General features: G+C 42.7%; 1 protein-coding gene across 1 annotated transcript in view; it reads right to left on the reverse strand.

Moving 5' to 3' along the window:
• TBK1 (TANK binding kinase 1) overlaps positions 1–12,854 on the reverse strand; it is a 355,855-nt gene that overhangs the window by 69,308 nt on the left and 273,693 nt on the right. The window contains exon 10 of the mRNA XM_053716863.1: positions 8,810–8,868. Coding sequence (XP_053572838.1) covers positions 8,810–8,868 — 59 coding nt within the window. The remainder of the gene's footprint in view (positions 1–8,809; positions 8,869–12,854) is intronic.

Genomic DNA, 12,854 nt, shown 5'->3' on the forward strand with positions numbered 1-12,854 from the left:
CCATGTCCTGTAAGGTAAAAGAATTAGACGCGCTAGATGTACTTGGCGTCACTTGAGCTGGAGTTATAGGTTTCGACACATGGGGAGAGCTAGATGGCATAATCTCCATTTTTTCAGTCAGAGAATCCCCTGGAGATAAATCTTTAAGCGCCATAATATGGTCTTTATAGTTTATAGAAATTTCATTACATTTGGTACACATTCTAAGAGGGGGTTCCACAATGGCTTCCAAACATATTGAACACGGAGTTTCATCTATGTCAGACATGTTTAACAGACTAGTAATGAGACAAGCAAGCTTGGAAAACACTTTAATAAAGGTGAAACAGCAATTAAACAAAAAAGTTACTGTGCCTTTAAGAGAAAAAAACTAGCACTTAAACTGCAAAACAGTGTAAAAATATAGTAAAGTCTTTGAAATTTTTACAATGTGTGTAAGGGACTAAAGCAACATTGCACCCACTTGCAAATGGATGATTAACCCCTTCGGCCCCAAACCGGATTTAAAAAACGTTAAGACAGTTGAGCACCTTGCCACAGCTCGGCTGAGGCTCCTACCTGCCCTCAAATACGCTTTTGTGCAGAAAACAGAATTTATGCTTACCTGATAAATTACTTTCTCCAACGGTGTGTCCGGTCCACGGCGTCATCCTTACTTGTGGGAATATCTCTTCCCCAACAGGAAATGGCAAAGAGTCCCAGCAAAGCTGTCCATATAGTCCCTCCTAGGCTCCACCCACCCCAGTCATTCGACCGACGGACAGGAGGAAAAAAAAAGGAGAAACTATAGGTCGCCGTGGTGACTGTAGTTAGAGAAAATAATTCATCAAACCTGATTAAAAAACCAGGGCGGGCCGTGGACCGGACACACCGTTGGAGAAAGTAATTTATCAGGTAAGCATAAATTCTTTTTTCTCCAACATTGGTGTGTCCGGTCCACGGCGTCATCCTTACTTGTGGGAACCAATACCAAAGCTTTAGGACACGGATGAAGGGAGGGAGCAAATCAGGTTACCTAAACAGAAGGCACCACGGCTTGCAAAAAATAGCCTCTGAAGAAGCAAAAGTATCAAATTTGTAAAATTTAGCAAAAGTGTGCAGTGAAGACCAAGTCGCTGCCTTACATATCTGATCAACAGAAGCCTCGTTCTTGAAGGCCCATGTGGAAGCCACAGCCCTAGTGGAGTGAGCTGTGATTCTCTCTGGAGGCTGCCGTCCGGCAGTCTCGTAAGCCAATCGGATGATGCTTTTAAGCCAAAAGGAAAGAGAGGTAGAAGTCGCTTTTTGACCTCTCCTTTTACCAGAATAGACGACAAACAGAGAAGAAGTTTGTCTGAACTCTTTTGTAGCTTCTAAATAGAATTTTAGAGCACGGACTACGTCTAAATTGTGTAACAAACGTTCCTTCTTTGAAACTGGATTCGGACACAAAGAAGGAACAACTATTTCCTGGTTAATATTTTTGTTAGAAACAACCTTTGGAAGAAAACCAGGCTTAGTACGCAAAACAACCTTATCTGCATGGAACACCAGATAGGGCGGAGAACACTGCAAAGCAGATAACTCAGAAACTCTTCTAGCAGAAGAAATAGCAACCAAAAACAAAACTTTCCAAGATAACTACTTAAAGTGAAGGTAAAGTTCGCATCTTTACTACTATTCTAAAGTAACTGGAATAAAAAATAATGTGAGTTTAATTCATCGTTTTTGTTAAAATTCGATATTTACCTTGTTATCCGACATTTAAAACTATTTTCTCCGTGTTCTATAATCTGCCCGTTTTTTTTTTTTTTTTTCTGCAGCCAGGTCACGTTTTTCTATTAGCCAATGATCTGTCTGGCCTTTAGGTGGTCGTCATTTGACGTCACCGCATAACTATTGGATCTGCGCATGCGTTAGATACACTTCCTGTATCTTCTAAGCCGTGCTCGTTCAAGATTTGCTCATGCGCAAATCTCCTACACTCATTCAACTCTGCCGAACGCACTTGGTTTCAATACTATGTTGCAACGGGATTAACGCATGCGCTTCAGAATGGGAAAGTTTTTAGTCGCGCATGCGCAAATTGCGGTTGAGCCGTATTGTGCGCATGCGCTAGATTGAGTAACATCGAGAACGCGCATTTACCATACGTATAGAGCGGGTGTCAACGCTCTATACGTAATAGACAAAGAAAGCAGGAAACAAATGTAAGGCGGAGCTTTAATCAGAGGGACACGGACAGATCAAGTATCGATTTTATATTGATAAGTTAACAAATATTACATAAAAACTTAGCGATCATGATATATTTTGAATAAGTAACACACTACTACTTTCATTTCACGGAAACTTTACCTTCACTTTAATATCTATGGAATGTAGAGGTTCAAACGGAACCCCTTGAAGAACTGAAAGAACTAGATTTAAACTCCAGGGAGGAGTCAAAGGTCTGTAAACAGGCTTGATCCTAACCAGAGCCTGAACAAATGCTTGAACATCTGGCACAGCTGCCAGTCGTTTGTGTAATAAGACAGATAAAGCAGAAATCTGTCCCTTTAGAGAACTCGCTGATAATCCTTTATCCAAACCCTCTTGTAGAAAGGAAAGGATCTTAGGGATTTTGATCTTATTCCATAAGAATCCCTTGGATTCACACCAGCAGATATATCTTTTCCATATTTTATGGTAAATTTTTCTAGTTACCGGTTTTCTTGCTTGAACTAGAGTATCTATCACCGAATCTGAAAACCCACGCTTTGATAGAATCAAGCGTTCAATTTCCAAGCCGTCAGCTGGAGGGAGACCAGATTTGGATGTTCGAATGGACCCTGTACAAGAAGATCCTGTCTCAAAGGTAGTTTCCATGGTGGCACCGATGACATATTCACCAGGTCTGCATACCAAGTCCTGCGTGGCCACGCAGGAGCTATCAAGATCACCAAGGCCCTCTCCTGCTTGATCCTGGCTACCAGCCTGGGAATGAGAGGAAAAGGTGGAAACACATAGGCTAGGTTGAAGGTCCAAGGCGCTACTAGTGCATCCACTAGAGTCGCCTTGGGATCCCTGGATCTGGACCCGTAGCAAGGAACCTTGAAGTTCTGACGAGACGCCATCAGATCCATATCTGGAATGCCCCATAATTGAGTCAACTGGGCAAAGATCTCCAGGTGGAGTTCCCACTCCCCCGGATGGAATGTCTGACGACTCAGATAATCCGCCTCCCAGTTTTCCACACCTGGGATGTGGATCGCAGATAGGTGGCAGGAGTGATCCTCTGCCCATTTTATTATTTTGGTCACTTCTTTCATCGCCAGGGAACTCCTTGTTCCCCCCTGATGATTGATATAAGCAACAGTCGTCATGTTGTCTGATTGGAATCTTATGAATCTGGCCTTTGCTAGTTGAGGCCAAGCCCTGAGAGCATTGAATATCTCTCTCAGTTCCAGAATGTTTATCGGGAGGAGAGACTCTTCCCGAGACCATAGTCCCTGAGCTTTCAGGGATTCCCAGACCGCGCCCCAGCCCACTAGACTGGCGTCGGTCGTGACGATGACCCACTCTGGTGTGCGGAAGCTCATTCCCTGGGACAGGTGGTCCAGGGTTAGCCACCAACGGAGTGAGTCTCTGGTCTTCTGATCTACTTGAATCACTGGAGACAAGTCTGTATAGTCCCCATTCCACTGTTTCAGCATGCACAGTTGTAATGGTCTTAGATGAATTTGCGCAAAAGGAACTATGCCCATTGCTGCAACCATCAATCCTACTACTTCCATGCACATTTAGAAGTTTTGACTTTCTGACTTCTGTCAGGAAAATCCTAATTTCTAAAGAATCTATTATTGTTCCCAAGAAGGGAACTCTTGTCAACGAAGACAGGGAACTTTTTTCTATGTTCACCTTCCATCCGTGAGATCTGAGAAAGGCCAGAACGATGTCTGTGTGAGCCTTTGCAAGAGACTACGCTTGTATTAGAATGTCGTCCAAGTACGGTACTACTGCAATGCCCCTTGGTCTTAGAACCGCTAGAAGGGATCCGAGTACCTTTGTGAAAATCCTTGGAGCAGTGGCTAACCCGAAAGGGAGGGCCACAAACTGGTAATGTTTGTCCAGAAAGGCGAACCTTAGGAACTGATGATGTTCTTTGTGGATAGGAATATGTAGATACGCATCCTTTAGATCCACGGTAGTCATAAATTCCTGGATTGTGGGTAGAATCGTTCGAATGGTTTCCATTTTGAACGATGGTACTCTGAGAAATTTGTTTAGGATCTTTAAATCCAGAATTGGTCTGAAAGTTCCCTCTTTTTTGGGAACTACAAACAGATTTGAGTAAAATCCCATTCCTTGTTCCGCCGTTGGAACTGGGTTTATCACTCCCATCTTTAACAGGTCTTCTACACAATGTAAGAATGCCTGTCTCTTTATTTGGTTTGAGGATAAGTGAGACATGTGGAACCTTCCCCTTGGGGGTAGTTCCTTGAATTCCAGAAGATAACCCTGAGAAACTATTTCTAGTGTCCAGGGATCCTGAACATCTCTAGCCCAAGCCTGAGCAAAGAGAGAGAGTCTGCCCCCTACCAGATCCGGTCCCGGATCGGGGGCTACTCCTTCATGCTGTTTTGTTAGCAGCAGCAGGCTTCTTGGCCTGCTTACCCTTGTTCCAGCCTTGCGCCGGTTTCCAGGCTGGTTTGGTTTGAGAGGCATTACCCTCTTGTTTAGAGGATGCAGAGTTAGAGGCTGGTCCGTTCCTGAAATTGCGAAAGGAACGAAAATTAGACTTATTCTTGGCTTTGAAAGGCCTATCTTGTGGGAGGGCATCGCCCTTTCCCCCAGTGATGTCTGAAATAATCTCTTTCAATTCTGGCCCAAAGAGAGTCTTACCCTTGAAGGGGATATTAAGCAATTTTGTCTTGGAAGACACATCCGCTGACCAAGACTTTAGCCAAAGTGCTCTGCGTGCCACAATTGCAAACCCTGAATTTTTCGCCGCTAATCTAGCTAGTTGCAAAGCGGCATCTAAAATAAAAGAATTAGCCAACTTGAGTGCGTGAACTCTGTCCATAACCTCCTCATACGGAGTCTCTCTACTGAGCGACTTTTCTAGTTCCTCGAACCAGAACCACGCTGCCGTAGTGACAGGAACAATGCACGAAATGGGTTGCAGGAGGTAACCTTGCTGTACAAAAATCTTTTTAAGCAAACCCTCCAATTTTTTATCCATAGGATCTTTGAAAGCACAATTATCCTCGAAATAGTAGTGCGCTTGTTTAACGTAGAAACTGCCCCCTCGACCTTAGGGACTGTCTGCCATAAGTCCTTTCTGGGGTCGACCATAGGAAATAATTTCTTAAATATAGGAGGGGGGACAAAAGGTATGCCGGGCTTCTCCCACTCCTTATTCACTATATCCGCCACCCGCTTGGGTATAGGAAAAGCGTCAGGGTGCACCGGAACCTCTAGGAACTTGTCCATCTTGCATAATTTTTCTGGAATGACCAGGTTGTCACAATCATCCAGAGTAGATAACACCTCCTTAAGCAGTGCGCGGAGATGCTCTAATTTAAATTTAAATGTCACAACATCAGGTTCTGCCTGTTGAGAAATTTTACCTGAATCTGAAATTTCCCCATCCGACAAAACCTCCCTCATGACCCCATCAGATTGGTGTGAGGGTATGACAGAGCAATTATCATCAGCGCCCTCCTGCTCTACAGTGTTTAAAACAGAGCAATCACGCTTTCTCTGATATGCAGGCATTTTGGATAAAATATTTGCTATGGAGTTATCCATTACTGCCGTTAATTGTTGCATAGTAATAAGCATTGGCGCGCTAGAAGTACTAGGGGCCTCCTGCGTGGGCAAAACTGGTGTAGACACAGAAGGAGATGATGTAGAACTATTTCTACTCCCTTCATCTGATGAATCATCTTGACCAACTTTACTATCTGTGGCAATACTGTCCTTACTTTGTTTGGACGCTATGGCACAATTATCACACAATTTTGAAGGGGGACACACATTGATCTTCAAACATATAGAACATAGCTTATCTGAAGGTGCAGACATGTTAAACAGGCTTAAACTTGTCAAAAAAGAACAAAAACCGTTTTAAAACAAAACCGTTACTGTCTCTTTAAATTTTAAACAGTGCACACTTTATTACTGAATATGTGAAAAAGTATGAAGGAATTGTTCAAAATTTACCAAATTTTCACCACAGTGTCTTAAAGCATTCAAAGTATTGCACACCAATTTTCAGAGCTTTAACCCTTAAAATAAAGAAACCGGAGCTGGTTACAGTTTTAACCCCTCTACAGTCCCAGCTACAGCCTTTGCTGCGACTTTACCAAACCCAGGGGGGAATACGATACCAGATGAAGCCTTCTAGGAACTTTTCCAACTACTTTCAGATCCTCACACATGCATCTGCATGTCTTGCTCTCAAAAGTAACTGCGCAGTAATGGCGCGAAAATGAGGCTCAGCCTACAACTGGGAAGGCCCTTCCTGACTGGAAAGGTGTCTAACACAGTGCCGGACGTTAAAAAACGTTCCCCAAGCTTATAAGTGTGAATTACAAGCATAAACATGTATAAAATGCCCAAATAAAGCAGTCGATTTTGCCCATAAAAGTGTCTACCAGTTTTATAGCCCATAATAAGCCCTTTATTCTGTTTGAGACTAAGAAAATGGCTTACCGGTCCCCATGAGGGGAAATGACAGCCTTCCAGCATTACACAGTCTTGTTAGAAATATGGCTAGTCATACCTTAAGCAGAAAAGTCTGCTAACTGTTTCCCCCAACTGAAGTTACTTCATCTCAACAGTCCTATGTGTTAACAGAAAATGATTTTAGTTACTGTCTGCTAAAATCATCTTCCTCTCACAAACAGAACTCTTCATCTTTTTCTGTTTCAGAGTAAATAGTACATACCAGCACTATTTTAAAATAACAAACTCTTGATAGTAGAATTAAAAAACTACAACTAAACACCACATACTCTTAACCATCTCCGTGGAGATGTTGCCTGTGCAACGGCAAAGAGAATGACTGGGGTGGGCGGAGCCTAGGAGGGACTATATGGACAGCTTTGCTGGGACTCTTTGCCATTTCCTGTTGGGGAAGAGATATTCCCACAAGTAAGGATGACGCCGTGGACCGGACACACCAATGTTGGAGAAATAAACCCTTTGTAATAGTCCTCAGATGCCAGAGGACTTCACTAGGGAAGCTGGATGTCTCAGTCTGAATTAAAACTGTGCATCAAGAGCGCTAAAATAGGCCCCTCCCACCATGTACTGGATGTCAGAGGGGCCTTAAGAAAATATTCCTAGGAGTATCTGACTAGCCATGTGGAAACTAGGCCCCAAATAAAGACTTATCTCCTTTAGAGAAAAAACGTCCTATTTATGAAATCATGTAAACGTTTTGTCACTAAGTAATATGAGTATTAACATGAGTATTACCCTGTTTTGTAAGCATGATCCCAGTCGTTAAATCACTGCATCAGGCTTACCTCAAATACACAAGGCTCTGTCAGCATTTTCTAGAACTTATTCATCTCTCTAGAAATAAAAATACTGAACATACCAAAAAGCAGGTAATCTGCAGACCGTTCCCCCAACTGAAGTTTTCCCATATTCATCAGTTATGTGTGAGAACAGCAATGGACCTTAGTTACAAACCGCTAAGATCATCAAACCTCCAGGCAGAATTCTTCTTCAAATTTCTGCCTGAGAGTAAAACAGTACAACGCCGGTACCGTTTAAAAATAACAAACTCTTGATTGAAGGTAAAACTACACTAAGTCACCACATATCTCTTGATACTTCCTATCTTGTCGAGAGTTGCAAGAGAATGACTAGAGGTGGGGGTTAGGTTAGGGGAGGAGCTATAGAGACAGCTCTGCTGTGGGTGTCCTCTTGCAACTTCCTGTTGGGAAGGAGAATATCCCACAAGTAATGGATGAACCCGTGGACTGGATACACCTTACAAGAGAAATGAGGCTGCCACCGAAGGCAAGTTCCTAAGTAACAAATACATTTTGAATTTTGTCAACAAAAATTTGTAGAAATTAGTTTTCACTCTTGTTATGTAAGTACCAACATAATATCCTCGATTTGTAAAGCCTAAAATATTTACTGCCTGGCCAGAAAATCTTTGCTGACCACTGATTTTACTAATTGACCAAACAAGTAAGAAGCAATGATTACACAATAGACAAACAAATTGAAACAGTTGATTTATTGAAAGATCATTTTAGACACAAGAAGTTTAATAGTGATGTATTTTCAATGTGGCTGATTTGTGAGCCATTTGAATAAAGAGCATCTTCTACTGGCTATGCTCAATGGCCAAACCCTATTCTTGTCTTATTTTAGTTTTCTATTAAATATTGTCATTGCCTCTTATATGCAACATATTCCTGTATAGTGCCACATAATATGCTGGTGTTTTAAAAATAAAGGAAGATAATAATTTTATAGATTCAAAATAAGTGGTGTTTAGATGTTATTTAATTTGTATTAAGAAATATCAGATAAAGGATATATAATAGTATTGGTGTGGATAATACACACAAATGTGTCACAAATAATGCCCCATGATTCAAATAATGTCTCCTGATGCAACATTTGCTTTGGAAATTATATAATAAACTTCTTCTTGTGCTGAATCTCTTAAAAATTTTTTAATGTTTTTTTATTTTACAACCCTTTAATCTTACAAACTAAATATCAGTTGTTGTTAATGTAAGAAACACAAGGTGGCGCTGTTCATATATACGTTATAATTGGCAGCAATACTTTGTGTGGGACAAAAGTTACTAACCTTGGCCATGTTGGCATCAATATCCAAATCATAATGAGGATGTAGTTTTGGAATCATAACTGTAACAAATAGAAATAGTGACGTTTACACAGCTGTTATGCTACTTATGTCTATTTTGTCACTAAATGTAATTTATAGTGCAGTTGAATTAAAACAGAAAAACATATATTTAAAGCTAAAATATTTAGTAGCCATAAAAACATAATTTATGCTTACCTGATAAATTCTTTTCTTCTGTTGTGTGATCAGTCCACGGGTCATCATTACTTCTGGGATATTATCTGCTCCCCTACAGGAAGTGCAAGAGGATTCACCCAGCAGAGTTGCTATATAGCTCCTCCCCTCTACGTCACCTCCAGTCATTCGACCAAAGACCAACGAGAAAGGAGAAACCAAGGGTGTAGTGGTGACTGAATTATAATTTAAAAAATATGCACCTGCCTTAAAAACAGGGCGGGCCGTGGACTGATCACACAACAGAAGAAAAGAATTTATCAGGTAAGCATAAATTATGTTTTCTTCTGTTATGTGTGATCAGTCCACGGGTCATCATTACTTCTGGGATACCAATACCAAAGCAAAAGTACACGGATGACGGGAGGGATAGGCAGGCTCATTATACAGAAGGAACCACTGCCTGAAGAACCTTTCTCCCAAAAATAGCCTCCGAAGAAGCAAAAGTGTCAAATTTGTAAAATTTGGAAAAAGTATGAAGCGAAGACCAAGTTGCAGCCTTGCAAATCTGTTCAACAGAGGCCTCATTCTTAAAGGCCCAAGTGGAAGCCACAGCTCTAGTGGAATGAGCTGTAATTCTTTCAGGAGGCTGCTGTCCAGCAGTCTCATAGGCTAAACGTATTAAGCTACGAAGCCAAAAAGAGAGAGAGGTAGCAGAAGCTTTTTGACCTCTCCTCTGTCCAGAATAAACGACAAACAGGGAAGAAGTTTGGCGAAAATCTTTAGTTGCCTGCAAGGAGAACTTGAGGGCACGAACTACATCCAGATTGTGTAGAAGACGTTCCTTCTTTGAAGAAGGATTTGGACACAAGGATGGAACAACAATCTCTTGATTGATATTCCTGTTAGTGACTACCTTAGGTAAGAACCCAGGTTTAGTACGCAGAACTACCTTGTCTGAGTGAAAGATCAGATAAGGAGAATCACAATGTAGGGCTGATAACTCAGAGACTCTTCGAGCCGAGGAAATAGCCATTAAAAATAGAACTTTCCAAGATAACAATTTTATATCAATGGAATGAAGGGGTTCAAACGGAACACCCTGTAAAACGTTAAGAACTAAGTTTAAACTCCATGGCGGAGCAACAGTTTTAAACACAGGCTTGATCCTAGTTAAAGCCTGACAAAAGGCTTGGATGTCTGGATTTTCTGACAGACGCCTGTGAAACAAGATGGACAGAGCTGAAATCTGTCCCTTTAATGAGCTAGCCGATAAACCCTTTTCTAAACCTTCTTGTAGAAAAGACAATATCCTAGGAATCCTAACCTTACTCCAGGAGTAATCTTTGGATTCACACCAGTATAGGTATTTACGCCATATTTTATGGTAAATCTTTCTGGTAACAGGCTTCCTAGCCTGTATCAGGGTATCAATAACCGACTCAGAAAAACCACGTTTTGATAAAATCAAGCGTTCAATTTCCAAGCAGTCAGCTTCAGAGAAGTTAGACTTTGATGTTTGAATGGACCCTGAATCAGAAGGTCCTGTCTTAGAGGTAGAGACCAAGGCGGACAGGATGACATGTCCACTAGATCTGCATACCAAGTCCTGCGCGGCCATGCAGGCGCTATTAGAATCACTGATGCTTTCTCCTGTTTGATTTTGGCAATCAATCGAGGAAGCAGCGGGAAGGGTGGAAACACATAAGCCATCCTGAAGTTCCAAGGTGCTGTCAAAGCATCTATCAGAACCGCTCCCGGATCCCTGGATCTGGATCCGTAGCGAGGAAGTTTGGCGTTCTGGCGAGACGCCATGAGATCTATCTCTGGTTTGCCCCAACGTTGAAGTATTTGGGCAAAGACCTCCGGATGAAGTTTCCACTCCCCCGGATGAAGAGTCTGGCGACTCAAGAAATCCGCCTCCCAGTTCTCCACTCCCGGGATGTGGATTGCTGACAGATGGCAAGAGTGAGACTCTGCCCAGCGAATTATCTTTGATACTTCTATCATTGCTAGGGAGCTTCTTGTCCCTCCTTGATGGTTGATGTAAGCTACAGTCGTGATGTTGTCCGACTGAAACCTGATGAACCCCCGAGTCTTTAACTGGGGCCAAGCTAGAAGGGCATTGAGAACTGCTCTCAATTCCAGAATGTTTATTGGCAGGAGACTTTCCTCCTGACTCCATTGTCCCTGAGCCTTCAGAGAATTCCAGACAGCGCCCCAACCTAGAAGGCTGGCGTCTGTTGTTACAATTGTCCAGTCCGGCCTGCTGAACGGTATCCCCCTGGACAGATGTGGCCGAGAAAGCCACCATAGAAGAGAGTTTCTGGTCTCTTGATCCAGATTCAGAGTGGGGGACAAATCTGAGTAATCCCCATTCCACTGACTCAGCATGCACAATTGCAGCGGTCTGAGATGTAGGCGTGCAAAGGGAACTATGTCCATTGCTGCTACCATTAAGCCGATCACCTCCATGCATTGAACTACTGACGGGAGTTGAATGGAATGAAGGACACGGCATGCATTTAGAAGCTTTGTTAATCTGTCTTCTGTCAGATAAATCTTCATTTCTACAGAATCTATAAGAGTCCCCAAGAATGGAACTCTTGTGAGAGGAAAGAGAGAACTCTTCTTTTCGTTCACTTTCCATCCGTGCGACCTTAGAAATGCCAGAACTAACTCTGTATGAGACTTGGCAGTTTGAAAGCTTGAAGCTTGTATCAGAATGTCGTCTAGGTACGGAGCTACCGAAATTCCTCGCGGTCTTAGTACCGCCAGAAGGGCACCCAGAACCTTTGTAAAGATTCTTGGAGCCGTAGCCAATCCGAATGGAAGGGCTACAAACTGGTAATGCCTGTTTAAGAAGGCAAACCTTAGATACCGGTAATGATCTTTGTGAATCGGTATGTGAAGGTAAGCATCCTTTAAATCCACTGTGGTCATGTACTGACCCTCTTGGATCATGGGTAAGATTGTCCGAATAGTTTCCATTTTGAACGATGGAACTCTTAGGAATTTGTTTAGGATCTTTAAATCCAAGATTGGCCTGAAAGTTCCCTCTTTTTTGGGAACCACAAACAGGTTTGAGTAAAACCCTTGTCCTTGTTCCGACCGCGGAACCGGATGGATCACTCCCATTAATAATAGATCTTGTACACAGCGTAGAAACGCGTCTTTCTTTATTTGGTTTGTTGACAACCTTGACAGATGAAATCTCCCTCTTGGGGGAGAGGATTTGAAGTCTAGAAGGTATCCCTGAGATATGATCTCTAGCGCCCAGGGATCCTGGACATCTCTTGCCCAAGCCTGGGCGAAGAGAGAGAGTCTGCCCCCCACTAGATCCGGTCCCGGATCGGGGGCCCTCGGTTCATGCTGTCTTTGGGACAGCAGCAGGTTTACTGGCCTGCTTGCCCTTGTTCCAGGACTGATTAGGCTTCCAGCCTTGTCTGTAACGAGCAACAGCTCCTCCCTGTTTTGGTGCAGTGGAAGTTGGCGCTGCTCCTGCTTTGAAATTCCGAAAGGGACGAAAATTAGACTGTCTAGCCTTAGCTTTGGCTTTGTCTTGAGGTAGAGCGTGGCCCTTACCTCCTGTAATGTCAGCAATAATTTCTTTCAAACCGGGCCCAAATAAAGTTTGCCCCTTGAAAGGTATACTAAGTAATTTGGACTTAGAAGTTACATCAGCCGACCAGGATTTTAGCCACAGCGCTCTGCGTGCCTGAATGGCGAATCCTGAATTCTTAGCCGTAAGTTTGGTTAAATGTACTACGGCCTCCGAAATGAATGAATTAGCTAGTTTAAGGACTCTAAGCCTGTCCGTAATGTCGTCCAGCGTAGCTGAACTAAGGTTCTCTTCCAGAGACTCAATCCA

This window comes from Bombina bombina, chromosome 6, assembly GCF_027579735.1.
Source record: "Bombina bombina isolate aBomBom1 chromosome 6, aBomBom1.pri, whole genome shotgun sequence".
Classification (NCBI taxonomy): Eukaryota; Metazoa; Chordata; class Amphibia; order Anura; family Bombinatoridae; genus Bombina; species Bombina bombina.